The 27,424-nt window shown below is 48.7% G+C and overlaps 1 protein-coding gene across 3 annotated transcripts; it reads left to right on the top strand.

Annotated features, from left to right (window-relative positions):
• The first annotated feature begins 1,887 nt into the window (after positions 1-1,887).
• Positions 1,888-25,603, top strand: PPCDC (phosphopantothenoylcysteine decarboxylase). 3 transcript variants are annotated; one of them, XM_016210552.2, is made up of 6 exons: positions 1,888-2,436; positions 6,536-6,742; positions 17,610-17,705; positions 18,611-18,739; positions 22,260-22,428; positions 25,483-25,603. In XM_016210552.2, the coding sequence occupies exons 2-6, from the start codon at positions 6,557-6,559 to the stop codon at positions 25,524-25,526; spliced, it is 624 nt and encodes a 207-aa protein (XP_016066038.1). In that variant the 5' UTR covers positions 1,888-2,436; positions 6,536-6,556; the 3' UTR covers positions 25,527-25,603. The 3 variants fall into 3 exon arrangements, with proteins under 3 accessions (XP_016066038.1, XP_016066033.1, XP_016066034.1); XM_016210547.2 differs by lacking the exon at positions 25,483-25,603 and adding an exon at positions 22,852-23,403; XM_016210548.2 differs by lacking the exon at positions 25,483-25,603 and adding an exon at positions 22,852-23,403 and having other exon boundaries at positions 1,888-2,442.
• Positions 25,604-27,424: the final 1,821 nt, after the last annotated feature.

The following is a 27,424-nucleotide window of genomic DNA, read 5'->3' as shown; positions in this document are numbered from 1 at the left end:
CCCCCAGCTGCTGTGGCCTGATGCTCCCACCATACCCTGCCTTCCCTGAAGAGCTGGGTGGTGTCCAGGCAAAGGTGCAGCTGAAGCAGGGGATATGTAAATAATTATTGGTTCCTGGGTGAGCTCTGGCTGGTTCAAGCCTGCTGGGAGGTACTAGGTGTGTCTGAGTGACCGACCATTGGATTCCTGGCAGCAGTAGCTCTTCTGTGTGGGTCTGGTAGAAGGGATAGGCTCTGAGGGCTAGGCCTGGAGGGAAGATCAGAGGAAAGGCAGGTAGTGCCCATTGAGAGGGCTGCATGACTCCCCCTTGCCAGCTTGCTTTTGGTCATAGGGCGGTTCTGGGCACTTGAACTTAGGGCCTAGGATTAAGCACAGGGCTAATCTTATCTGCAGGCTCAATGGCTGGAATGGGATTTCAGGTTAGTAACAGTGGGAAGGGAGGCTCTCTGACTTTTGTTTTTCAATCAAGATAACTTGTTCCCTTCTATCTACTGGCCTTGGTTCGTGGCTCATCCTCACCCTGCCAGAACCCCTTTCTCTTCCAGGACAGTGGGGCTATTCTCTTTCAGGGCTGTAGGGCTATTCTGTTCCAAGCATTATGAGAATGTTGCTGGTAAAGACTCTGGCTCTCTGAGGCCTGGAGGGGAGTGGATTCTTACTCAAGGAGTAGTTGCTCAGATCCCACTCTCCCTTCTCTTACCTGGGTATTTGGCCTGAAAAACAAATCCTTGCTTGGCCACTGTGGGCTGGCTCCAGGTTAGAACCCGGCACCTGGACTTCCATGTATAACCCTAAGCTTTGAGCTCCAAGTACTTCACTTTCCTATAAGGGGGCCAGGGCCTCTGGAAAGTTCTCTTTCTAATGGTCCCTTAGGCTTGGGCCAGAGTGTGATTGACTCTCTCCTCTACCATTTTCTCTCTGGAAAGCATTTGTCACAGTCCCTAGTACACTAGGTCTAGGTTCTTCCTTCCCTGTCCTCTCCCTCACCCCAGACCTCTGGCTCCCTTTCTCTTAGTCTCTCTGGTAGCTCTAGGAGAGCTCCCAGCCCAGGATCCAGGACCTGCTGGTTACCACCTCCAGTCTATTTCCTTCCCTCCCTGCCTTTCCTTTGTCCTGGCTCAGACCTATATGGCTGTGCCCTGACTCTGCCCTTGGGAAGGCCTGCTACTTGTGTGTGGCTGAGCTTGTCTAGGCCCTGGGTTGCTGCATCTCCAGGCAACTATGCACTTTTCTGGTGAAGGATGTAGTATTAGAAGTGGGGGCTGGGCACAGATTCATCTCTGCACGATGGTCTTGGGGGTGGGGTAGAGGAAAGCCCAGGCCAGTTCTGGGAATCCTCAGGTCTGCAGCGAGCCAGTGACCTGGTTTTGTATTCTTATTTCTGGGAGACAAGACCATTCTCCATCTGGCAGTTGACCTGGCTGAGCCAGTGTGTCTGTGGTAACTGAGTGAACCATAATAAATGGGAACATTTGGCCCTGTGTATCCTGCTGTGTCATGTGTCTTCATCTGGGCCTGTGTGGAGCCTTACCGTGGGCTGCAGGGTGTGGGGGTCTGTAGCCTGCCATTCCCAGGGTCCAGAAGTCACCTCTGTGTGGTTCTTTCTCTGAGGCAGCCTTGAGTAGGCCTTAAAATGGCCACAGAGGACTCCTGCGGGTTAGGAAGAGGAGTTCTGAGTTCCACAGAAGGAAGGAGAAGGCGGGATTAGTGGGTGAGGGGTGGTTTGGTCCAGATGGTCCCTGCAGGCAAGGCCAGGGGAAGAGCACAGAGGGCCCCACTCAGCTCTTATGATGGAGACAGGTAGCTGATTGAGCAGCCTCAACGAACACAAGGGGTTCCAGGGCGAAGTTGTCTCCACCTGCTTCCTCCAGATGCCTTCCTGTTGCTGATGCTGTGCCCTCCATCTGGCCTGCTGTTTTGGCACCCTAAGTTCCTGCTCATCCTTTGCAATTCACCCTGAGTGACTTCTCTGAGAGGGCTTCACTGGCCTCTAGGTGTTTATACCCCTCTGCTTCTTTATGGAGGACCTTATTCTGTAATTTTCTGTGTTCCTGCTTGTCTCAGGAGCAGGGATGTTCCTGATCTATCTCCGTAACCCCTGCACTTAAAACAGAAGAGGCTCGCTATAAATTCAGTATTAAATACCCCAAGGATGAGCAGTGTTTATGTGTGGGATGGAGGTGTGGAGTGAGGACGCCGGACAATTAGGTGAAGCCCAGGTGAGAGCACCAGAAAAACCAAGAACAGTGAGCCAGGGTTCGCAGCAGAATTCCCTTGAGTGGACAACTACCGCACGGCAGAGAAATGGACTACAGCTCCCAGAAGGCTGTGCGATCACGTAGGCTGCCAGTTGCTCTCGTGAGATTGTGTGCTAATTAGAATCAGCGCGAAGCGAAAGGCGCGGCAGAGATACTGTGATATTTGGGGGTGTCCCTGGTGAGGGTGAGGAGTCAAAGGGGGCTCGGAGCCTGGGGGGTAGTGGGAGGGGAGGGCAGTGGGGGGAAAGGAGGGGGAGGGGGTGGCGGGTTCGGAGTCTGGGTCCTCGGGCTGGGGCGGGAGAGAGGCCGGAGAAGCTTCGCTTGCGACTGCGAGTCTGTAGTTGTGCGTGTATCCTCACGTGGGGTGGGGGGGGGGAGACAGACAGACGGGCAGGCGCACAGGCAGACAGGCAGACATTTTCCTATCTGTCTGTGAAGCTCCGCTCGCAGTGTGCATGTAGGGACTGTGGAGCCTGTGAGGACTTCACTTTCCTATCTGTGCCCGTCGGTCTGGGGCGTTAAGGACCTCTTTCTGCCTTGAGCCTGAAGTGAGGAATTTCTTGCGCTCCCATCCCCGCTTTGTGCTGCTCGGTGATTTTCCAGTGCTATTTAATCTAGTTTAAAAAGCGACCTTGTCAGTTCCCCACACTTATTGCTTGCCTTAAAAAAAAAAAAAAGTCATGATCCTGCTTCCAAAAAGGAATAGGGACTGCTGAAAGTACAAGCTAGAGCCCTGGAATGTTTCAGTTATCCCTTAGATCTACCTAAAAGTACCGACAGGCTGTTGAAAATTGAGTGAGGCCAAGTTTTGTCAGAGAAAAACTTAATGCTGTTTTTTGAAGTATTGGAGGCCCCTGCCAGATAATGGGCAGGAGAGCTTCCCATATTGGGGAAGTGCTGGTATCTTGGAAGCAAGGGTTTACCACATTTCTCCTGGTGGCTGAGAGGTAGCAGTACTCAGTCTCTTGCTAGTAGCCTGTGTATGTGAATATTTTCTACCCACCCAACAAATGGCCTTGAGGAGGGTCTCCTAATGGGATTACAGAGTCAAGTATTCTGGCCTCTGGTTTGTGAGAAGAGCAGTCTTAGAGTGCCAAGGTCTTGAGAGACCCTTGCCTTTCCTTGGGGGAGGGGGTTTAAAGTACCCCTGTGGCCATGGGACTCCTTTTAATGACTGAGTTTGGGGCAGGGTGACACTGTGGGGAGCAACCAGTGGTTCATTATTACTGGGTCAGAGTAGGATGTGTTGACTGGTGGGAGATGAGGCTAGAGCAGAAACCTGGAGCCAATAGTGAAGGGCTTGGACATGAGACTGAAGGATTCAAGCTCTTATTGTGTGCTAGATCTCTGCCCACTCACCTGCGTTACCTTCTGCTTTGTTCCTAGGCCCCAGCCCCTCATCATTCCTGTGTTGGGCTGGGCTCACACCCTGTCTGGCCCTTTCTTAGCCCTGGTTCTGCTCTGGCTCCACATCTTCCCTTATTGTGACTGGCAGTTATCCATGAAACCTTTACTTAACTCCACCATAATTAAACTCATCAGAGGAGATTTACACAGCATGAGCCTGCCACAAACTGAGGCTCTTTACTCTGTCTGGCGCTTCCTTTCTAAAGAACAGAGAAGCTGCCATTTTTCTGGCTGTGGCTTACCTGCATGGCTTGCGCCCCGGGAGCTTGAGGCTTAGTAATCACAGCCTTTAGCCCTATAACCTCTCTGCCTGCCAACTCTTTCTGCTGCTCAGGAGTTCTTTATGAGTACAGCAGAACCCAGGAAAATGAGGTGCTGTCTACAGCTACCTTGGCTGTGCAAATAGATGGTTCTAACAGGAAATGGATGGAATAACAGGCTTACTAGTTTGTGATTTGATCTTTTGTGAGCATAAAGAACTCCTGCCAGTTGTCACCCTCCATGGGATTGCCAGATTGAATTGATTTAACCTTGCTTTGAAATAAATGTTGATTAAATTATGTACTTTCTACTCCTCAAATACAAATTCTCCCCCCTCCCCCCTTCTAGAAAGGTAGATAGGTTTTGGTCCTTAGCAAAGATTGCTCAGGAGGCTAAGTAGTTAGTTAGTCTTGGGCTGTCCCTCCTATTGTGGGGCATAGTTGAAGTCACCAACATGGATTCCTGCCCCAAGTTTAACCGATTACTTTCAGTAACCTGTGCTTTAGGAATGGTATCAGCTTGATGTGGTAGAGGTTCAGGGGCTGCAGAGATGAAATTCACCTTCTGGTTTTGTAGGAATCTCTCTATTCTAGTACCAATTGACTCAGGTGGGACAGGGTCAAGTTTTGAGATCTGGTAGGTAGGTTTCCCTGGAGAGTCAATAACGTGCCCCCATCACCTACTATGGGTGCTAATCAACTTGCTGATTACTTCTGAGAACAAGCTGGATGGTAGGCCCTCTAGACCTTGCCAGTTGCTAACAGGGCTCCCCAGGCCCTGGAGTAGATGCAGCTTTGCTTTAGGCAAGCAGGTCCTTGACTGAGGCCTTGGGGTAGAGCAGAGATTGAGATCATTGGCAAACGGCACTTCGGGGGAGTCTTGATGAAAGGAACTGGCCTGTGTTTAACCCCTGCTAAGAAGGGTCCGGGTTTCTGGAAGACAATTTGCGGTAGGAGTGGGATAATTGACCCAAACATGATACTCAGCTCATGAGGCTATGCAGCTCATGTGCCAGACTCTTGAAAGCAAATACTGGGCAAGAAGTACTAGTGAGCCAAGGGACCTGTGGAGTGAAGAGGAGGCCCCTATCGGTATGCAGCCACGGAGGTAGCCATTGGGCAACTCACAGGCATTTCCTCTTCAGAGTCTACCTTAGTGTCTCCTCCCCTGCTGATTCTGCCCATTTTGGGGACCCTCTAGTACAGAGAGCCATTACTGCTCTCTTTCCTGCATTAACTCAGGTTTCTGCTGGAAGAAACTTCAAAGATCACCTGGTCCTATCTCTGCATCTTCAAATGAAGAGACAGGTCCAGGAAGAAAAGTACCCTGGGCCAAGGTTACACACCAGTTCAGAAGCACAGTCATGGACAGGGCCCAGGGCTCCTGATTCACAGGCCAAGTTTCTGTCCTCTGCCCTACCCTGCTTCAAAGGGTACAGTTTATTATTCATTCAGCTGATGTTTAGGACCCACCAGGTGCCTGGTGGTTGGCGGTTACACCTGGGCACACATTCAGGGAACTTGCTGGTGGCAGTGGTGGTGGGGGTGGGGAAGTGGAGAGGGAGGAGCAAGGAAACTGATGAACAAATTGACTCAGTGATTACCAAAAAGGTTCATCCCAGAGAAGGACCCATCTTAAATGATGTCAGATGTGACTTCTCTCTTCTCAACTCACCTACAGATTCCATGAAGACAGCATTTGTCTTCCACAGCTCCTTTGCCCAGTGCTAGATGTAATTGGTTCTTAGAGATTGTTGCTGATGGAGTATGTCTTGCTGGCCCAGCGTTCAGAGTGTAGGTTTTGGTATGTCCATCAGCCATGTTATCATGGGCACTTACTTCCAGCAACACCTGAGGCCCAGAGGAATAAACCAATCAGCTGGTCTCATGGATTGACCTACATCCCTTTATGCTTGTCTCTTCCTGGGCTTGGGTTTGTAGAGTAGTGCCCAGTTTGCTCTACAGGGACAGGAACAGAGAGGCAAATCTCTTAGCTCCCTGAAGCACCCAAAACCCCTTGTTGCCAAGGGTTCCACCTCACAGGCATTCTGCCACTCCCCTTAGTCAGCCTAGCTCACTACAGTATCTCCTTACCTTGCCCCTCCACTCTTCCCACTACCAGGGCCCCCTTCACACTATCACCATCTTTCTAAAATGGAAATTCACCCTTGCCCTCACCACCCTTGACACTGCCCTTGACCTGACTTTGTAGCCTTACCACGCCCCCCCATTACACTTTAGCCTCACTACTAAACTACTCCCTGTTTACCATGCCACTGTCCTTTGGGCCTCTTCACCTTTGTAAGATTGCTCCACTTGCAAAGTTATTTTCTTCTCTCTCTGGAAAACTTACTTAGGACTCAACTTGATTGTTAATTTTTCCTCAGACAGTTACTCCTAGGCAACCACAGCTCCTAGTATTGACCTTCCTCATAGTGCAGGCCACATTACATTATAACTGACTTATGTGTGGTGAAGGTGTCTGTGTGCTCCCAGAAGCTGAGGCTGCTGATTCCTCAGGAACCCCAGCAGTTGGCCCAAGGTCTAACAGGGTGCTCAATACATTTTGGTTGAATGTATGAATGAAGTGGGCACCTGTTCTGCTTTTAGATCCTAAATTCCGACAGAGCTATGGAGCCCAGTTCTAGCAGGCTCCCAGGACTCGAAGCCACCAGACCTCACATGGAACCAAGGGCCTCATGTCCAGCTGATGTACCCTTGGTAGAGAGACAGTTCCATATTCTTGTGGGTGTCACTGGGAGTGTTGCAGCCCTGAAGTTACCTCTTCTGGTGTCAAGGCTTTTGGACATTCCTGGCGTGAGTATCTTTTCTGGACAAGCATGGTAACCTCTGACAGAGTATTACTGTTCCTGTCTTAGCCCATTTTTGTGCAGTGCACAGGGTTTTATTTTTCTTAATTGTGTTGTTTGTGGAAGTCTGTGTGCGTTGGTGTGAGGGGAATACAGGAGACAGACCAGTGTGTCAGTATAACCAGGAGCTGGATTAGATAATGTAGACAGAGCTTAAGGGAAGACTGAGAAAGGAATGCTCTGGTAAATGGAGGGATTGAGTTTCCATATGTTGACCCTGAGATTCCCTAAGGTCCTGATGTAGGAGTAGAGCTAGCTGGAGAAATGCAGCAAATTCTCAGTGTCCCATTCGATCATGGGTTCCCTTACCCCCTCTTTTACTCTGTCTTGTACACTGTGGCTCTGTTCTCCCTCCTTAGACACCATGACTGTACTATCAGTCCAAGTACATTGCTCACAGCTCTGGTTTAAGCTTTGCTCCTTCAAGTGTTCAGAGATGCCCAGGGTCCACTGCATTGTGTTCGGGGTGGGGGGGTTTAGCCCTCTGCCCTTAGCCAGACCATCTCAACCTTGATCAGTTTTATATATTGGGGTTCTGGGGCTAATTCTTCTCTGGGAAAAGTTCAAGGCTTTAAACTGTGAAAACTAGCAAGTAATAACCCATTTCCTCATCTGGTATCCAAGTGCCTTCATTGGTCTGTTGGTCTCCCACTGCCCCACACTCCGTCCTAAAGACCTTTGCTTTGGCCATTCCCTGTCAGGCTGCACTAGGCCTTCTCTGCCTTTCCAAATTCTGCAAAAAAAATTCATGTAGAAACCTTCCTGGCTTGCCTCAACCTATGTGGCTTTGCTCCCTTTTAAAACTCATTTGATGTATTAAAGTGGTTAGAACATTTTATTCAGAAAAGCTATTACAATAAGGGAAGAGAGGTCTCAGTATAGATCTGGACTTAATTCTGAATACAACAAGGAAAAGTGAGGATTTATAGCCAAGGAGTTGTGTAGGGGTCAAAGGATGGAAAAAATGCCAAGAGGAAACATTCTGGCTAACCTTCCAACAGGATTCTTTTTTTTTTTTTAAATACATCTTTATTGATTTCAGAGAGAGGAAAGGAGAGGGAGAGAGAGAGATAGAAACATCAATGATGAGAAAGTCATTGATCGGCTGCAGCCCGCTACCCGGGCATGTGCCCTGACCGGGAATCGAACCCTGATCGCCTGGATTCTAGGTTGACGCTTAACTGCTGAGCCATGCCCGGCCGGGCCCAACAGGATTCTTGCTGAAGGCAGGCAGGGTGATCAGATGTCATCTAGGGAATGTTAGAGGATGAGAAGCCTGATGAGATATCCAGGCCAGTTGGCGGCTTCTGAGTAAACCAGTTTAGCAGGATTGTTGCTCTTGAGGACAGGGCTCAAAGATAGGCCTAGTCAAAAAAGTGGCTCATAGGAGCCTAACTAGAGCTTGGTCAAGGAGAGATTCTTTTTTTTTTTTTTTTTTTTTTTAATATATTTTTATTGATTTCAGAGAGAGGAAGGGAGAGGGGGAGAGAGAGATAGAAACATCAATGATGAGAGAGTCATTGATTGGCTGCAGCCTGCAACCCTGGCATGTGCCCTGACTGGGAATCGAACCCTGATTACCTGGATCCTAGGTTGACGCTCAACCGCTGAGCCACGCCTGGCTGGGCAAGGAGAGATTCTTGATCAAGATATGGGATCATCAGCTGCCTTTGACACTGCTTGTGTTGTTGGACACTAGTTTTGTGGGGTGGTCTTAAGCCTCTGGGGCTCAGGCAGTGCTTATTAATTTGCTTTTTATCTGCACAGCTCCTGACGCAGGGTGGCACAGGTGGATGTACCTGGTATGTCCAGCAGGGGGCAGTGCTCACCTGCTGATGATCATGTTGGGATTCCAGGAAGAGGCTGGGATATCTTTCACTTTTTTTACTTTCCATAAACTCCTGCACAGAAAGTCATCCCCTCACCTCACCCCCCAGGCCAAGAGAAGCAGTAAAGCAGGCAGCCATGCTTGCCAGCTAGGCCAGAGGGGGAAAGAGAGGAGAGTCTAGTGGCTGTTCTGAAGCTGGGCACTGGTGCTGCTGGGGCAGGGCCACCTGGGATCTGTCACCCCTCATGTTGGTAGGTACTGGGCAGCTAGAGCCCTGCGGGTGGGAGGCCTGGAAGGGATTGCAGCAGCAACAGCCTCTGTCACTGCCCCCCTAGAGAGGGAGGGAGCCATGCAGTTCCCTCCAGAGCAAGTGAATTTCCAAACTGGGCGAGGGTAGGGAGTTCTATCCCAGGAAACAGATGGACAGCTTCAGAGCTAAGGGAAATAGAAACCAGACAACAAATGGGTCTGGGCTGCCTGTCATTACTTGAGCCAATTAAGCAGAGACAGGGTTGAATTGTATATGAGTGTTTATTCCAATATTGCCAGCAATGTGGGAGAGCAGGGTGGTCATCAGGAAAATCTGCTCTCCCACCCCGCCATAAGCCAGCTGCTTATATTGGGTAGAAGGACAAAGATTATATGGGAATGTAGGAATTACAGGCATGGTGAAGTAGGCAAGATATAATGCTAACAGCTTATAAGCAATGTGGACTGGAAATGCAAAGGGTGGGTTCCTTTGGGATTCCATTGTTTTGGGAACAAGGCTGTTAATCTTCCCATGCTGATAAAAGAAGTGTGGACCAAATTCCAAAGTTTACTCCCATGTCCTAGGGCATTCAACTTTCAGCTAGAATGTGCTTTTTTAAATCAAAACAAAACAATCACGGTTAATAGAGCATAATTAATATTTCTTACAACTATAGCTAAAATCGTAGTTAACAGAGCACGATTAATATTTCTGCCCCCAACAAAATGGCAGCTCTAAGCATCTTGCCATCCCATGCAGCCAGCATTTACAAGGGTGTGAAGAAAGGGTTGCCTGGAGCAGGGAGACTCTCCAGCCCACTCTAGGCTTTTTAGCCTGATCTGCTGAGGGACAGGCTGTGTCTGGAACAGGACTCAGTTCTCTCTCTCTCTCTGGAGTTGAAGCCAAAATTCAGGTAGCCAGAAAGGCACTGACCTGGGAGGAAGGATGTCCTGACTTAGCCTTTTGGAGCCTGCTTTTTTTCAGTTTAAAATTAGGCTGACTACTCTCAGCTGTTCCTTTGGGCTCCTATCAAGGCTGAGGAAGAGGAACACAGATGAAACAGTTTGCCATCTTGTGCCAGCAACTAGGCAAAGCTCCTGGCACATGGAAGCACTTAACAGTGTTTGTATCCTGTCCTTCACCCTTTTTTCCCTTGCTGTTATGCCCTTTGGGCCAGCCATGAGGTGTCGGGTGTTGGGGTTGGTGAGACAGCCCATGTGGGAAGAGTCATGGGAGCCACAGTCTACCTGCTCAAGTGGAGGGCCCATATCCATGACACCTTTCGCCCTCTCATCCTGCAGGTAGATAGCTCCTCAAAGAGCCTGGGTTTGCTTGGTGAGGCCCTTGTGAGGTATTGGTAACCAAGGGGGATCTCTGGCTTGCCTTGTGTTGGCTCTGAGGTAGCACTTCTCCACAGTCCCTGATGGAAATGATTTCCCCATTTCTGCATCACCCCCCCCAGGAGCAGTCTTTGTTCCTTGAAGCAGTCCTTCTCCGATCTTTGCCTAAATCATGGGTTCACATTCCAAGGCTCCCTTAGGTATACCTAGATTTTGAGTAGCAAATAAGAAGCTGGGGTGTGGGCTACAGGGAATTGAGTGATTCCACAGATGTGGCTCGTAACTACTACTGATTAACCTGTGTCCAGGTATCTCAGCGGAGCCACTGACCTAGAGCCAGACCAGGGAAATTGTGAGGGGATGATGGAGAGGGGTGGATTTGGCCTCAAGACTCACATACCAGCTTTTAGGGAGAGTGGCCACCAAAAAATAGGCCTTGGAGCCTTTATGTGAGTGGGGGGAGTTGAATAGCAGTGACCAGCCCTACCTCAAGAGAGGCAGCTGAGCGTAGAGGATTTCTTACTCTGGGACCCTAGGCAAGTCAGTTTTCTTATGCATGCACTGAAGAGAAGGTACTCAAATGACCCATCTCCAAGACCTCTCTGGCACTAGTGATAGAAGATTGTAGATGTGAGAGCACAAAGGACTAGTACCCAAAGGCAGCTCATACAAGGGTCTGAATGTCCTGATGGGCATTCTAGAAATGGACCCTTCTCTAAGCCCAGAGCCTGCCAGCTCTCTGAGTGGGAGATTTTCTCTACCTGTAGAAATATCCTTCTGGCTCTCAGCCCTTCTAACACCTGCCCTGGCAAAGCTAGAGGTGTCTGCTTTCTCCTCCCAAGTGAGAAGGATGCCAACCAAAGGGCAAAAACTGACGGACAGCTCAGACTAACTGCCACCCAATTACATGACAATTATGGAACTGCAAAAAACCCTGAAGCTCCTTCCCCTGAGGACCCTCTCTCAAGCTCGATCGCCCCCAGGCCCTGGGCACTGCCGATGTCAACACACTTAGCCTTTGCTATGTGTGCTGGCCCAGAGGCCTAAGCCACCAAAGTTCAGGGCTCCTTGCCTTATGGCAGGTTAACTCATGGCTGGTGCTTCCTCTTTAGAATCCTCATCAGTCTGTGGAGCCACCATCACACACCCTACAAGAAATACTTGGGCCCGGCCGGGCGTGGCTCAGCGGTTGGGCGTCCACCCAGGATCCAGGCAATCGGGGTTCGATTCCTGGTCAGGGCACATGCCCGGGTTGAGGGCTCGATCCCCAGTCGGGGACGTGCAGGAGGCAGCCGATCAATGACTCTCTCATCATTGATGTTTCTATCTCTCTATTCCTCTCCTTTCCTCTTTATGAAATCAATAAAGATATATTAAAGAAAAAGAAATACTTGGTCTTTTTCAGCTGGGTCGCTCTTCTTGGCTTATGTATGTCAGAGCAGTGTTACTTAATATGGCAGCCACTAGCCATATTCAAATTTAAGTTTAAATTATTAAAATTAAATGAAACCAGCCCGGCCGGTGTGGCTCAGCAGTTGAGCATGGACCTGTGATCCAGGTGATCAGGGTTTGATTCCCGGTCAGGGTACATGCCCAGGTTATGGGCTCGATCCCCAGTTGGGGGCATACAGGAGGGAGCTGATCAATGACCCTCTCATCATTGATGTTTCTCTCTCTCTCCCTCTCCCTTCCTCTCTCTGAAATCAATAAAGATATCTATAAAAAATAGATAAATAAAATTAAATTTTAAAAAAGTCTTTATTGAAATCAATAAAGATATCTATAAAAAATAGATACATTAAAAAGAAAGTCTGTATTGATTTCAGAGAGAGGAAGGGAGAGGGAGAGAGAGAGAGAAACATCAATGATGAGTCATTCATTGATCAGCTGCCTCCTGCACGCCCCTGACTGGGGATCGAGCCCATAACCTGGGCACGTGCCCTGACCGGGAATCAAACCCCGATCGCCTGGATCCTAGGTCAACGCTCAACCGCTGAGCCACGCCCGGCCGGGCAAGACTTTTTTGTTTTTAAATGCAATGTTTTTTAAAAAAATTAAATGAAACCAAAATTTAGTTCTGTAGTCACACCAGCCATACCTGATATGCTCAATAGCCAAATGTGACTTGTGGTTGCCATACTGGGCAGTAGAGATGTGACACATTTCCATCACTGCGTACAGTAGGTGATTTTGCCTCCCAGGGGACATTGGACAATGTCTGGAGACATTTCTGGTTGTCATAACTTGGGGAGGGGCAGCTACTAGCTCATGGTTATAGTGGATAGAGGTCAGAGATGAGGTTGGAGGTAGAAATTCAAGTCATGGGGCTTGTCTCATCTTATGGGGCACAGGCCATCTGCCCCAGAAGTAATGTGGGCCAGACAATGGACCTAAAGTAGAAGAGGAAGAATCACCCCAAATCTGTTTATTTTTGTTCCCTGACTCCAGGAACCCTAGCTCGGATTGCTAATGTTTCTTCAGCAGAGAAAAGGAAACCAGACTTGCCAACTGGTTTCAGAAAGAAATCGCTATGAATACTAGGCAAAATATAGACAGGCAGCTCATATAAGGGTCTGGCCAAGCCTTGGTCACATCACACAAAGAGGTTCAGGTTAAAAACATTAGATATAAAAACTGCTCGCAGTGGTCTTGCCAGGAGACTACACACACAGCTGTCTTTCAGGAACTATGCATGTAGGAGATTGTTTTAATGCCCAGCCCTGCTTCTACCAGGACCTCATAGTGTGTAAGAGAAAGCCCTCAGGAGTGTTTTGCCCTGCCAGGGCTCCTTGGCATTTGCTGGGAGAAAGGTCAGGTTGAATGCATGAATAATCTAAGTAATTTGGTATCTCAGAAGGTAACACAGCTTACTTTTTTTTTTTTAATGTGTAAACTTGGCTCCCAGGACCTTTTGACAGAGTGAATGAAAATGAAAGAACAGAGCCCATAGGGCTGATGAGTCAGATCAAGATCAAGTGACATCCCTCTAAAACCAGAAAAACTGGCCTGGGCCTGCAAGACAGCACTGGGGTCAGGGTCACTTCCAAGGAGAGGTGGCTACTTCAGTGGGGTCAGGGTAGGGGCACTAGGAAGGATGGTCCCTTCACATACTTTTCATATTACTCTTTAGGTAAAGACGATGACCCCAGGAACCTCCCTAACTGTATGCCCTGGGAAAGTAGCCAGAAGGGGATCAACTGAGAGACTGGGGGAGGAGCTTAGCAGGAAGATATGAAGCAGGGGCTAATGTCCAAGGTGGAAGCCTTACCTGGACCCCTGGTTGGAACCCTCCAAGGGCTAGGGAGAGGCTGAATGAAGGCCCTGAGACCCTGAGGGTGACATAGAGGGAAAGAAAAGGTAGAACTGAGACTGAGGAGGGAGCCATGAGACAGGGCCATTACCAAACGGAATGCTTCAGAAGGCTGGCCCCAGGTACAGTCTTCACTTTGAGACCTGGCAGACAGTTTGGGAGTTGGGGAGAGAAGAGGAACTAGATGTTCAGGAAGCAGCTTTCAAAATTTCAGAATAGAAGAGGATAAACTGCGACATTCTTAAGTGGCAAATTGTTCAAAATGGTTGGGAAGCTCTTAGAAATGAAAAAGTGGTACCCATAAGGAAAAGAAGGCAGTATCTAGAACTGATATGAGTGCTTGGAACGCCCCCTGTTGACGGAGATTGGAAACCAGATGGAAAGGACATATAACTAAAGATGAAGGTAGTATATGGTCCAGAGTGAGCTGAAGCTTGCAGTGAAACACGGGGTGACCAAGAGGGCTGTTCCATGTATTGGGGGGGAGGGGGAGGAACAAAACGATGCCTGGTGCTGGAGGCCAGTGGCATAACATTAGATGGACAGAAAAAGATGGGAGGGACTTGAGTCCTGTTTTGTTTCCATCTTTTCTTTTGAGCTTGAAAAAGTAGGACACATGTGGTAGGAGGGACATGAACCCCAGGTTGGGTGATTCATCTCCTGACCTTGGCAAGTTCTGTCCTGGGGTGCTGAGGTTATAGTTGGTGACCTACAGGATGTGTGGCAGACAGCAGAGGGGCTGGGGGCTGGAGATGACTAATGTCCATTTAGCAAAAATACAAAGGAGGTGGGCTCCACAGATTACTTTAGACAAGGCTTGTAAGCACTTATAAAATCACTTAGGAAACGGTTGTGGCTCAGCGGTTGAGCATCAACCTAGGATCCAGGCAATCAGGGTTCGATTCCCGGTCAGGGCACATGCCCGGGTTGCGGGCTCGATCAGTGACTCTCTCATCATTGATGTTTCTCTCTCTCTCCCTCTCCTTTCCTCTATCTGAAATCAATAAAGATATTTTTTTTTAAAAAAAGAAAAGGAAAAGGAAATGGTTGTCACTGGGCTTGATTGGGCTCACTGGGAATAAGGCATATCAATTTATTTTTTTGAATATTAGACAAAGTCTTTTTGGATTTAGGTGAGTTTTGATATAATCTTAGGACTCCCCTGACCACCTGGTGGTGATGTCAGCATGTTTATAACCAGTGAAAGATTCTACTTGGGAAGGATTCTTCCGCATTTCCATCCCTAGCTTTATGGAAGGGCTCTCCTCTTGACCTTTTTCTGTTCATGATTTGAATTTATGTCTCAGGGCTCTACTGATGGTGGTGTGGCTGAGAATAGGCCCAGGAGGAATAGGCCAAGAGCTCCATAGACTGAAACAGTGGGCCAACTCTGGAAAGGTGGACTTTACCAGGGAAAAATGAGAAACTGCATTTGGGACTAGAAAAATTAACTGTGCAGGTACAGTCTAGGGCTTGTGGTTTAGTAGCAACATGGGTGAAAAGAACTCCTGATTTTTTGCTAATTGTGAACTCCATATGCATCAGCAAGAGGATCTAACTTCCAGAAGAGTTGTTGTGGATACAGGCATTGACAGATACTCAGTGGGTCCAGGGACATGATGCTGCAGGTTCCCTGAGCCAAACCCTTAGACACCTCAGACTCCTACAGGCAGGAGAGAGGGCTCCCATCTGAGTTCTTCAGTTCTGGGAAATTTCATTTCATTTCTTTTGTAAATTTCTTCCCTCTGTTTTTCTGTTCTCTTGTTCTTCTGGAACTCATAAGTCAGATTTTAGAACTCTGGAGTTGATCTTCTGACTTTTAAAACTTTTTTCCCTGCTATTATCCATCTCTTTATCTTTCTTTTTTACTTTCCAGATGATTTCCTCTAAACTTATATTGAGTTTTTTATTTCATTATTTAGAATTTTAATTTCCAAGAGGTTTTTTTTGTTGTTGTTCCCTGAATATTAAAAAAAAAGTAGCATCTGATCTCATTTAATCTGATCTGATTAGATCTGCTAATACCTCTTTCCACTTCCATCTTCCAATTGTGTTTACATATCTTAACTGCTTTTTGTTTTGTTTTGGTTTGGTTTTTCTTTGTCCTATTCTCTTTGTTCTGGGTGGTTCATACTATTTACAGAATCCCTTTACTCTTATTTCAGTGGGTTTTTGTGAGGGAGCAGAGTTTAATCCACCTTATTTAACTGAAAGGTTATTCTTCCATTTAACCTTTACATATCCTTTTGTTTTAAATGTGTCTTTTTAGGTACAATTTGATGTGATTGATGGATTTAAAAACATTCAGTATAAGAGTCCAAACTTTGATCAAGGAGTTTAACCCATTATATATTTGCTACAATTAGTATTATATTAGAACTTCTGCCATCTTATGTAATGCTTTGTACTTCTCATGTTTTCTCTCTGCTTCTTTTTTGCCTTTCCTATCCTTTATTGTGTAGATTGAATTTTCTCTGCTCATTTAAAAGTTATATATTATTTTTCTTACAGTTACCTCTAACTTACTATGTCCCATACCTTCCCCCTATCACTGTCTTAAGAGTCTCAGCACCATCCTGCCTCCTGCTCTCCCCACCTGTGCTGCTGGTCCCTTGGCAACTGAGTGGAGGGATGGTAGCCCTGTTCAATTGCCATTTGGTTTAGAACTGGACAAGGCTTGTTCAGGGCTGTTCTGGAGGGGACTCCTGTGTTTGGTGGGAGCTTGATTTAAATGACTTATTAAAAGGTCCCTGAGGTTTTGAGCAAATTCTGAGTATGGTAGAGTATTAGGGGGAAGTGAGAGGGAGAATAGACAAGTCCAAGAGCTCTCCAGTAGAGCTGGAAACACTAGACCTTCTGAAGTTCTGTTGTAAACTGCCTCTCTAAGACTTCTACTCTCTGCTTTGCTCTTAAGTGCGGTACACAATACTGTCCCATAACAGGCAGGAAAGAAATGAGGAGAAGGTTGCCTTGGGAAGACAATAGGGAGGGTTGGGAACTAAGTTGAATGGGCATAGGCACCCCCATCCAAAGAGGCAGTGTCCTCAAATCCCTGTAAGTCATTATCAGTAGGAATGTGGACCCAGCTTCCAGTTTTTCAGGAGAAGCCAGGAAATGCAATTTTCTATGTGAAATCTTTTGATTTGTATATACTGGCTCAAACCCCATGCAGGCCAAACAGCATGTCTGCAGAATGGACCTGGCCCAGACACTGCCACCCATGACCCCTTCTCTGGTTAGTCAGCGATTCTGTCCTTGTCACTCTTCACATTTCTCCCCTCTGGGTAAATGTCCTCCAAAGCTGTGATTTCCTATCTTTCCTCTCTCAGCCACCTCTTCTGTGCCCCTTTACCCTTGCCAGCTTAACTAGTCTAGTTCCATTAACATTACCATGTGCCCTTTCTCATGGCCATCATTCTGTTAAGCACCTTAACCATCTCCTTTGTTTACATTATTAACTTATCTAGTAAATGAGTAGTGTGAAGGTAAACTTTGTTCTTGCCCTGTAAGTGTGGGGCACATGGGTTTGGTTTTCCTGGAGCCTGTCTGAAGCCAGAGCCCATGAGCCCATGTTCCTAGAAGTATGAGAAGGGATTCTGCCTGTTCTCTATCTGGGTCATGGATGCAGACACCATGTGCTGGGCCCCAGCTCCCAGGCCTTGGCCTGCAGAGGGCAAGCCTTTGATGTGGTCCAGAGCTCAGGACCTGTTATCCACCTTGGGATGGCCCCTCCTGCCAGCCATGGCCTCTGGGGCCCTCTTACCCTGTTTCCTTCCCGCCTGGCTCTGCCTCTCACCTTACTCTGCCAGAGCAAAAGGAGCCTGTAGCTTTATATACACTGCATGATTGGTGACTGATTCCTCAGTAACCCCTTAGATAGGGAAGTGAAACAGCCACACCTGGTGGGGCCTGACCTTTGGGTGACAGTTGGAAGTAGTTATGCAAACTGCCAGAGAGGGAGAAGTCCTCTCTGTAGCCAGGATATGAAGAAAGCACTTGCCTGTCCTGGCCCCACATGACCTCCAGGGGTGGCTCTGGTAAAGTGTCTCACCCCACCCTCCACCCCCTGCTTTTTCTTGTTGACAGCTGGAAGTAGCAGTGGTCACAACTGAAAGAGCCAAACATTTCTACAGCCCCCAGGACATTCCTGTCACCCTCTACAGCGATGCTGATGAATGGGAGGTCAGTGCTGGGGGGCCCCAAGGCTGTGTTCCATCATGTTTCTACTAACAGGACAGGACTGTCCTCCTGCAGCCCATAGTCCTGGTGGCCAGAGCAGATAGGCAAGGCTCAAGTCAGCAGTTAAAGCCCTCAGGGAAGAGGCGATGAGGAAAACAGCTGTTTAGCTTCTGGCCTGTGGGAGGCCTACAGTCTCCTCCCACCCCAGGCCAAGCTCAGCTTTGGCTCTGTGCCTGAGATTGAATGCCCTTGTACTTATCTGGGCTGATGAAACCACAGAAGAGCTCTCTTCCTCTCACCCTTGTCCACATGGCTCCCAGTGTCAGGGCTGTCCAAAGTGCCTCACTTCCCACAGCCACTGGGCTCTGCATCTGATCTCCCTCAGAAGGGTGGGCACCTGCTGAATCACTAGACATTGAGTGTGGGCCTCACAGGGGTGCCCTGCCAGGCATTTTTAAACATTCTTAGCCTAGAACATTTCTGATTGGTCTGACTTCCCCCAACTCTTCCCCCCCCGCCCCCCCCCCCCCCCCCCCCCGCCATTTCTCACCACCCCAGACATTTCTCACTGTCCACTGGCTTGCACAACCCAAGCAGACAGGACAGGAGTTCCCTGCCAGCTGTCAGTTCTCTTGAAAACCAAACCATAAAGGGAATAGCTTGTAATGACGAGGAGCATTTGTTTCCCCAGGCCTGATTTCTCTCAGGCTGTTGACTCTGAAGCCAATATTCTCACCAGCTTAGCTGTGAGAGGGAGTGACAGTGGACTTGGGCAGGGGTCCTCACTCAGGTAGTCTTCCTTGGGTTTCTGACTTAATGTCCTTGGCCTGTGTTGCCCCCCCTCCCACCGTCCTCCCTCCACATGCAGAATGGCCGGCCCAGTGACCCCATTTCTTTTTCTCTGCCAGATATGGAAGTGCCGGTCTGACCCAGTTCTCCATGTTGACCTTCGGAGGTGGGCAGACCTTATGCTGGTGGCTCCTCTCGATGCCAACACTTTGGGGAAGGTGGCCAGTGGCATCTGTGACAATTTGCTTGTGAGTGACTCCCTGTGCCCTCTTCCCTACTTGGGCCTCTCTCTTAGTTTGCTGAGTTACAGTCTGCCCTTGTACAAGGTTCTTACCTTGGAATCCTTTTATTGTGGTCTAGTTTGCTCAGAACACTGTCCCCCTGCCCCCTACCTATCTTATCTATGCTCTGGCAAGTGGACAGAAGTTGTGGTCCTGATGGATGGATTTGACTTACGGATGCTCTCTGAGGCAGTCCACCTCTCACTTCCCCTTTGACGCTCAGCTTCTCTCCCTTTGTCTTTCATTGATGGGCTGCCGATCTGTCGGTCTTAGGGCCTGTCATGTTGCCTGTCTCCCATTGCCTGCCTTCTCACCAGGATCTGGATATCCACATGGACAACTGATAAGAGTGTTTACTTCTTCATGGATCTCTCACACACACTTATCTATTTTAGCAACAGGTGGAGGTGCAGTTTTCCTATATATCATGGAAAGCTTAGAGAGGAAGTGAGGCAAAAGACTGGGCAAGAGTGTAAGCTTATGGATGGTGAAGGAAAGGAACACAAATTCAGCTGTGCTAAGTGGGGTTTGACCTCCAGGGAGCTGTTGTCCTTAAAGAGCCTTTGTGTACTTGATCATCCTAGGAAGAGTTAGGCATGATCTCTTTCCTCCTTCTGCCTTATCACCCTCCCTTTACTCATTTATTGAGCTTTTACCTACCATGAACTGAACCCCATGCTGAGGGTCACATAGGACACGAGGAGCTCACAGTCTGGAAGGAAAATGACCCCAGCCTGTCCTTTGACAAGTGTCACCACCTTGCACAGTGCTGGGCATATAGTAAATGGTCAATAGGTACTTACTGTATGTATGAGGTAATTAGTAATTTTAATTTGGCAGACAGCAAGAGTTTTTCAGAGTTTAATATGGTGAAGAAGTGAATAATAAAACTGGGTCAGTATTTTGGGGAGTCAGATAAGTTAGTCTCCTCTTGTTCTTGTTGATGGTGCTTAAGGTGCTTTTGGAAGACTCTATTGGCGATTTAAGCGTCATTTGAGTAAGAACACAGGATGACCAGAAGAAGAGCAGCACACAGATTGTGTGGCCAGGAGCAAGGTAGGGGAGTGCAGAGGTGGGCGAGCCTAGGGGCAGAGTGATTCAGAAGGCTTGCCAGTGGTACTAGTGGCAGGGCTGACAGGGCAGCTGGAGCCTGTGAGCCTCCTGCCACTTTCATTTAAGTGGGTCGGAATTGTATGTGACCAGCACTATGTTACCAACTCTCCAGGCTCCCCACTGCTGGTCAGCAGCCGGCTGATGTGGTGAAGCACACCAACCTCTAGGTGTTAAGCCATGGCCTGGGCCACTCTCTGAGGGCTCCCTCCTTCCTCCTGAATGTTCTGCTTCCCTTTTTTCTTTGAAGCTGGCACCGCTCCTTGAAATCTTTGGGGTTCCCTCCTCCTGAGTTGGCTGAACAGTAGAATATGTTCCCAAGATCAGCTCTCAGATCATTTTGCTCAGAGGGTTTCACTTGAAGGCAAATATTTTAAGGAACTGCAAATCGTACAATGTTTAAACTGTCACCATCCTTGCTCTGTCCTCTCTCAAAATATGTTTTCTCCTTATGTTCCTCTATGCTTGCCCTGCTACTTCCCTCCTTTATTTCTCCTTCCTTCCTTTCCAGTGCCCAGAACTTGAGGTGCTATTAGAGTAGTGTGCTGGGTGTGAATCTGTGTACTACCTACAGGCCTTTGTCATCTGACCTGCCCCTCTGGCCTACTCAGTTCTTGGCTCATTCTTTGTGCTAAACAGCCAAGCAGATCCAAAAAGAGAAACAGACTTCCTTGGATCACCAGTCTAGCTGGGAGCTGGTCTCCTGACTGGGATCCAGGCCTTCTCTTCACCCAGTTGGATTCCCAGGGGCAGAGCGCGAGGTGCTGAATACAGCATTGACCAAGCAGAAGTGATGGTGGGAGCTAATGTCTCCTTTCATGCCTCTTGCTGCCAGAAGGTTTGGAGGAGCTGTTGTCCGTCCAGGAAGCCCTGAGCTTTGAGATGAGGTGGGCAAAGCTAGAGAGGTGTGGGACATGGAGGGGTTCGGTTTCTGTTCTGGTCAGTGTGCTTTGTTTTGAGGACATGTAGAAACCCCAGCTCAGCCCCCACCCCACATGCAGTCAGGGGGCTCTTCTAGGTATGCTCAAAACTTCTGCAGAAGCAGCAGGTGGCACAGGGCCAAGAAGAAGTGTGACCGAAACTGTCCACTCAGAGCCCGGTTGCTGAACTCAGAGAGATACTGGTGGGAAACAAAGGCTGGTGTCTGGGACTATGCAAACAGCCAGATCCTGAGGCTGTGTGCTGTCCTACTTCTTTCCTGTCCTCAGGAGAGGGCAGGGGTACTGAGAAGGGCAGCATTGGCCCTGCCCTCTTCATTTTATTATTCTCTGGACTCCCCTCTTTTCCCAGACAGGCTTCACTTCAGGAAAGAGGTATGCCGGCTTGTCTTCCTGAGGGGCCAGCAGGCCAGGAGAAGGTGCCTGGAGTAGTCAGCACAGGGGAGCACACTCCTGTGGGCCCCGGGGCCTATCTGTTCCATAGGTAGTCCTCGGCCCAGGGAGCCTGTGCCTGTAGTAATAACAAGTGCTACTGTTTCTGGAGCCTGTACTTTGTGCCAGGCCCTGTGTGAAGAGCATTAACTATTTTCACCCGCAATCCTCACAACCACCTAGTGAGGGGAAGCTTTTGCAGGGAGGAAGCCAATAAATAACTTGTTCAAGTTCTCATGGCCAGTAATAGTAGATTTGAACCCAAGTCTATGTGATTTCAAAGCCTGCAGTACTAAGGACTTCCCTTCACAGCTGCTCTGATCTGTGGCTGGATGGGATGGCCTGGAAATCAGGAGGTAGTGAGGCTGCAAGGTATGGTGAAGTTTGTGCATAGCCTCATGCCCCGGATTGTTGTCTGGGTATGTGACCTTGGGCAGTTGCTCACCTCTGGGGAGTACAGCTTCACCATCAATGAAATGGATAGCATCTTACAGGGTTGCAGTGGGGGTTCATGGGTCATATATGTGAGAGGGTCTTTGTCTTGTGTAAGATGTTTTTGTTGCCAGCTTTTGTTGGCCTTGAAGTAGAGCCAGAGTCCATGTTAATGGGCCCCACCCACTGAGCTGTCTGGTCCTTAGCTTTATGGGTAACTGCAGAGCTGGCTTTCTGCTCCCAGGGTTGCTTCTGTCTCAAGGTGTGGCTGGCTGTGGAGAAGCCTTGTGCTTGGGCACAGGGAGACCTGTCTGCAGGGAGGGGAGGTCTGCTTGGAGGTGGCTGGTAGAGTACCTCCTGGGCCCTGTTCCAGACCTTGTGGGGAGGTGGAGAGGGGCGAGGAGACATGACCTGACCCCCTGAAGGATATGAGACAGCTCACTGCAGACAGCAGCTCCCAGTCATCCCAATCTCATGATTGGTTGTGACCCAGAGGATGGTGTGTAGGATCTGGAAGGGCTGGGAAGGGGTGGCAGGTGGAGCAGCAGCACCCCCTCCCCCACCCTTTTTCACAGACCTGTGTCATCCGGGCCTGGGACCGCCGAAAGCCCCTGCTCTTCTGCCCAGCAATGAACACTGCCATGTGGGAGCACCCCATTACCTTGCAGCAGGTGGACCAGCTCCAGGCCTTTGGTTATATCGAGATCCCCTGTGTGGCCAAGAAGCTGGTGTGTGGAGACCAAGGTGGGCATCTCGCCAGGCTTATAGCCCGTCCTCATGGCCTAGGGTCAGATCTAGGTTCAGATCCCAGCCTATTGTGACCTCAGGCCAAACCGTTCTCCTCCATGCCCAGCTTTCTCATCTGGAAGATGGGAATCATAATTCCTTCCCCTCAGAGTTGTTAGGATTAAATGAGGTAGTGTATGTAAGGTGCCTGGTATCTCTGGTATACAGTCCATGCACAGTTCATGACAGCTACGGTAACTGATTCTGGGGCCTCTCCTGGGGGGTTTCAGAAAAAGGTGATGGGTCTGGCTCAGGCAGAAGGTCCTGGCCTTCTCTGGCACTGGGGTCTGGGTGGAGCCCTTGGGGGAGTACAGGGTGGGGTGTAGTGGGGGGTGGTCCCTGCCTCAGTCTGCAGGGCCACAGCAGAACTTTGCTCCCTAGGTATGGGGGCCATGGCAGAGGTGGGCACCATTGTGGACAAAGTGAAGGAAGTCCTCTCCCAGCACACTGGCTTTCAGCAGAGTTGAACCCAGGATCTCTGTTATGTGTGGCCCTCTGCACCCAGTGTGTTTTCAGGCCGTCAATGAAGGTGGACATTGGCAAAGTATGGTGGAAATTCTCCTTTGCTGAGTAGGGGCCTAGCCTGGGCCCACTCCACAGTCTCCAAGGGCCTGACTGCCCCAGGGTAAATTGGACCAAAGACCCAGATCTCAACTTCTTTCAACCAGGAGACACCCTCAGCTGGAGATCCCTAGTATGTTGGTCCCCTGGCCAGGCCTTTGGAATGTCAGCTACTGTGCAGGGTCAGGAAAGCCTGCAAGTTGGCAAGACCCTGAGATTTCCCACAGACCATGCGGTGAGATTGGGGATACTGGGAAATAAAGTGACCTGTTGAGAGAGTCTGTCCTTCTTTCACAGTCTATCTGTGGTCTCAGAGATCAGGGGTGTTGGTAGGTGTGGGTGGGAAGGGTCTGGGCTGACTACTGGCTGGTGTTCTTAGACCCTATGTCATGTGGTGGTTAAGGGCAAAAGGGCTCTGAGGCAAGACAGTCCCTAGTTTAAATCCCAGCTCTGCCCCATGCTAGCAGTGGGCCCTTGGCGCAGGGCTCAGCCTTTCTGACTCTCACTGCCCTCATCTGTGTTACCCTACCCTCATGGAGTTATTGAGCGGATCAAGTGAGATAATTTGTGCAGAATAACTGAGTGCCTCCTACATAGTAAATGTCAAATAAGTGGGAGTTAAAGCTACATATGTGTACATACCAGTGAGCGTTCCTAACATTTACTGAAATAGACTATCTCATTTTGGGGAAGATAAAATCCCAGCCCTAAGCAGATGTGGCCCTTTATGCTAATGACAAGTACACAGCCGCAGAGTTGGAGCCTGCCCTGGAACTCAGGCCCTTTGCTTTCTGGTGTCTTCAGTTGTTGTTTTTTCCTTAATCCTCACCTGAGGACATGTTTATTGATTTTAGAGAGAGGAAGGGAGAGAGAGAGAAGCATCAATGTGAGAGAGAAACATTGATTGGTTGCCTCTTGTACTCACCTCAGCCCGGTACTGAACCCACAACCCAGGCATGTACCCTGACTGAGAATCGAACCTACAACCTTTTGGTGTACGGGATGATGCTCCAACTAACTGAGCCACACTGGCCAGGGCCTGGGTCCTCAATTTTGTTGCATCTCAAATGGGGCCCTGAGTGTCTGTGCCCCCTTCCTCCCCACTGCCCAACAACACACATGAATGGGGAAGCAGGCTCCAGACATGTGCTCAGCCCTAGAAATGTTTGACCTAATTGTTGTTTGGTAGCTGCACTGGGAGGTGCTTGTTTGCCTATTTGGAGCTGAGATTAGGGCTGGCTTCCTGCCTTCTAGGCCAGGGGTGAATGGGACCCCATGCATGCCCTTAAACTATTGAGGGTAGAGGGGCCTTCAAGGGGTACCAGGAAGCCTGACTAGAACCAAGGCCTCAAGCAGCCTCCAGGAGCCTTTATCTCTATAGCTCTTGACTTAATCAAGTGACCCTTTGGGATAAAACTGCCATAGGGCACTAAAGAAAATATAACTAAAATGGCAGCATCAACAATCAGCCTCTTTGGCTGGTTTGGAGGTCGGGGTGTGGGGAGGGTCTGGATGACTGAAATTCAGAGACAATCCCAAAGTTCCACTTCAATGGTTTCCAACATCCCTTCTCATGTCCACATGGCCCTTGTTTACCCTTAGCACACTGCTAATGAATGGTGACACTTTCCAATTTTAACAGGAACTGCTATCATTTATTGTGGGCCAGGCTTTGTGCTGGATACTTTCGGAAAGACTGTTGCCCAGGAGTCCTGCTACAAAATACCTGTTTTAACAAAAGGTCACAGGAGCAGAGAAGTTTGTAGGCCTTTGCCTGATAGCTCTGAAAACAGCTGTGGCTACTCAGCAGACTGAGCCTTCTTAGCTGGAAGGAAAGAGATGTTCCCTTGGATGTGGGCCAGCGGGAGACCCCATACCTTGGGGTCTGCCACTCCATTGTGGCAGTCCTGCACCCCTGTTGCCCATTTAGCATGGGAGTCTGAATGAATTGGCTAGGGCTGAAGAGCCCCATTGTTCCCTGAACAGTGCCTAGTGCCTGAGCTGCATTAACCTGACCCCATCTGCCAGAGGGGTGCTGAGGTGGGAGTGATAAGCATGGCTTTCCCACTAAGAGTTAAAGTTCTTGAAGTTGTCATCATTGGGCAAAAATGTTTCTTAGAGAAGATGCTAACTTTCCCAATGATTTTTGTAGAATTCTGGAAGTTCAACAGTCTAGAATATTTGGGTCTGAAGTTTGCACTCCTGTTTGACAGCCTGGAGGGAGCCTCTGTAGGCTGCTGGGGCTGCTGCTGGTCAAGGGTCGAAAGCCTTGTGAGCCAGGGCCCAGCCTCCACACTGGGCTGTCAGTTCTTCCTCCATACAGCTGATTTGTCACCCTGCCACTTCCCCACTGCCTCAGGGTAAGGCCCTGACTCCTGGGCAGGACATACTTGGCCCTCTGTGATCAGGTCTCTGCCTACCTTTCTAACTCCACCCCTTACAACACACCAGCCCTGCATGGAACCCTGTCCTTTTGCCAGACTGGACAACCTTGATGGAGTCCTGTTGCTTCTTGCCTTTGCACATGCTGCTGCTTTTACTGGAAGGCCATTCTTCACCTGGCTGACTCCTCCTCAAGCCTCTGATGTGCCTGGGTGCCACCTACTTTGGAAAGCCTTCCCTGGCCTACTCAGGCTGGTGCCCATTGTGCCCCCTCTCATTTATTATAATAGAATTGCAATGGTACGTTTATTTCGTGTCCCCCTAAGGTGGTTTGGTAGAAGGGAAGAGTAGTCCTGTTCCTCACAAAACCTGGTAAGTCGTTCCAAGCTTCTTGTATTGACAAAATAAAAAAAGGTGTGTGGGGTTGGGGGGGGGGGTGGTCCTGCTTCTTTCTGAGCAAGACACATAGCCTAGGAGCCATAAAAGCAAAGACTGATACATTTGACTACAGAAAAATAATTCTGCCTAGCAATAGCCAAAGGCAAGGTCAAAAGACAAACAACAAACTGGGGAAATAATCTGTAGCTCAAAGAACAAATATCTAATTTCCCTAATACATAAAGAGCGCCTGTGCATTAATTAGGAAAGGACCAGGAAAACAAAAGAAAAGTGAGCACAGACACACACACACCTTTAAACATAAAAAGCTACTCAGCTACATTGATGAGGAAAGTGCTGCAAATCCAACTATGCTGAAATGAAAGTTTTCACCTATTAGGTAGCAACAGGGTTGCCCTTCGGAGAGCAATCTAAAAATATCTTTCAAAATCACATATATACCTTACCCAGCAATTCTAGGGATTTGTCACATAGAGACGCTCATATATATGACATTATGTCTCAACCAGGCTATTCACTGCAGCATTGTTGATGGCATTAAAAGACTGGAAACACCTTCACTATATAACACCTGGAGATTGCTTAAATAAATTTGAGTCATTCCTACACTGGAACTCTACACCGCCACAATGCAAAGTGTGGGAAAGCTCCCCAGGTGCTAGTATTGGACGATGTCTGAGATACATTGATTAAAAGAAAATGCAAGATACCCAACAATGTATTCCGTGCTAGCTGTGTATAAAAAAGTGAGGAAGAGGAGAGTATGCTTATCTTGGCTTATGTGTATATCAAATACCTACTGAAAAGTAAGCAAGAAACCAGCCATTGTTTGCTGCTCAGCAGGGGAACTGTGTAGTTGAGAAACAAAGGTCTGAGGCTGACTTCATTTTAAGTTTTGAGCTTGGAGTTAATGCAAAACACTTGTCAGGGACATCTGGATATTTCCATTAAGGCCTTTGGAGTAGACAATCGCCTGTTTTTCTTGTCATGAGCTAATAGAAGAAGATGGTTTTTGAGGACCCTTGCATGCTTCTTATAAAGCCTTTGAGCTCCCTGGTCTCAAAGAGCTTATAGTCTTATGGGACTATAGTCTTAAGGTTTCAAAATAATCAAAGGACAGTGAAAATCAAAAGTGAGATTGTGTGGTACAAAATTTAACTGTTGTGGCTCAGAATCGAGAGGTAGTCAGGGTGGCCTTTTGAAGGTGTCAAAACTCAGGTGGGTGCTTCCTTGAGGACCAGTGCAGCTAAAGTAGTTAGGAAGAGAGCAGACGTGCTGCCATGATGCGGGTGTCCCAGTGCAGACTGGGACTCCACGTACTAGGGAAGCACGGTGCTTGCCGAGTGTGGTAAAGATCAGCGGTAAGGTTTGTGGGACAGGTTGGAAAATTGAGAAGCTGGAGTAAGCTCGGAAGCTAGATGCTAAGCCAGGACACCAGGCTGTGCTGAGGCCTTGGCCACACCCATGGGTCTGGAAAGGAAGGTGGTGCAAAAGTGAGTGACAATGTGAAGGAAAATCAGCATGATTAGGAGATGTAAATGTAAAATGTTCTTGTGGCTTGTAGAGGAGGGGGAACTTCATGACAATTGTGTGCGTTTTTGGCAAGATGATT

The sequence above is a fragment of the Miniopterus natalensis genome, chromosome 1, assembly GCF_054644295.1.
Source record: "Miniopterus natalensis isolate mMinNat1 chromosome 1, mMinNat1.hap1, whole genome shotgun sequence".
NCBI lineage: Eukaryota > Metazoa > Chordata > Mammalia > Chiroptera > Miniopteridae > Miniopterus > Miniopterus natalensis.
This window is presented reverse-complemented; position numbering and strand designations above follow the sequence as displayed.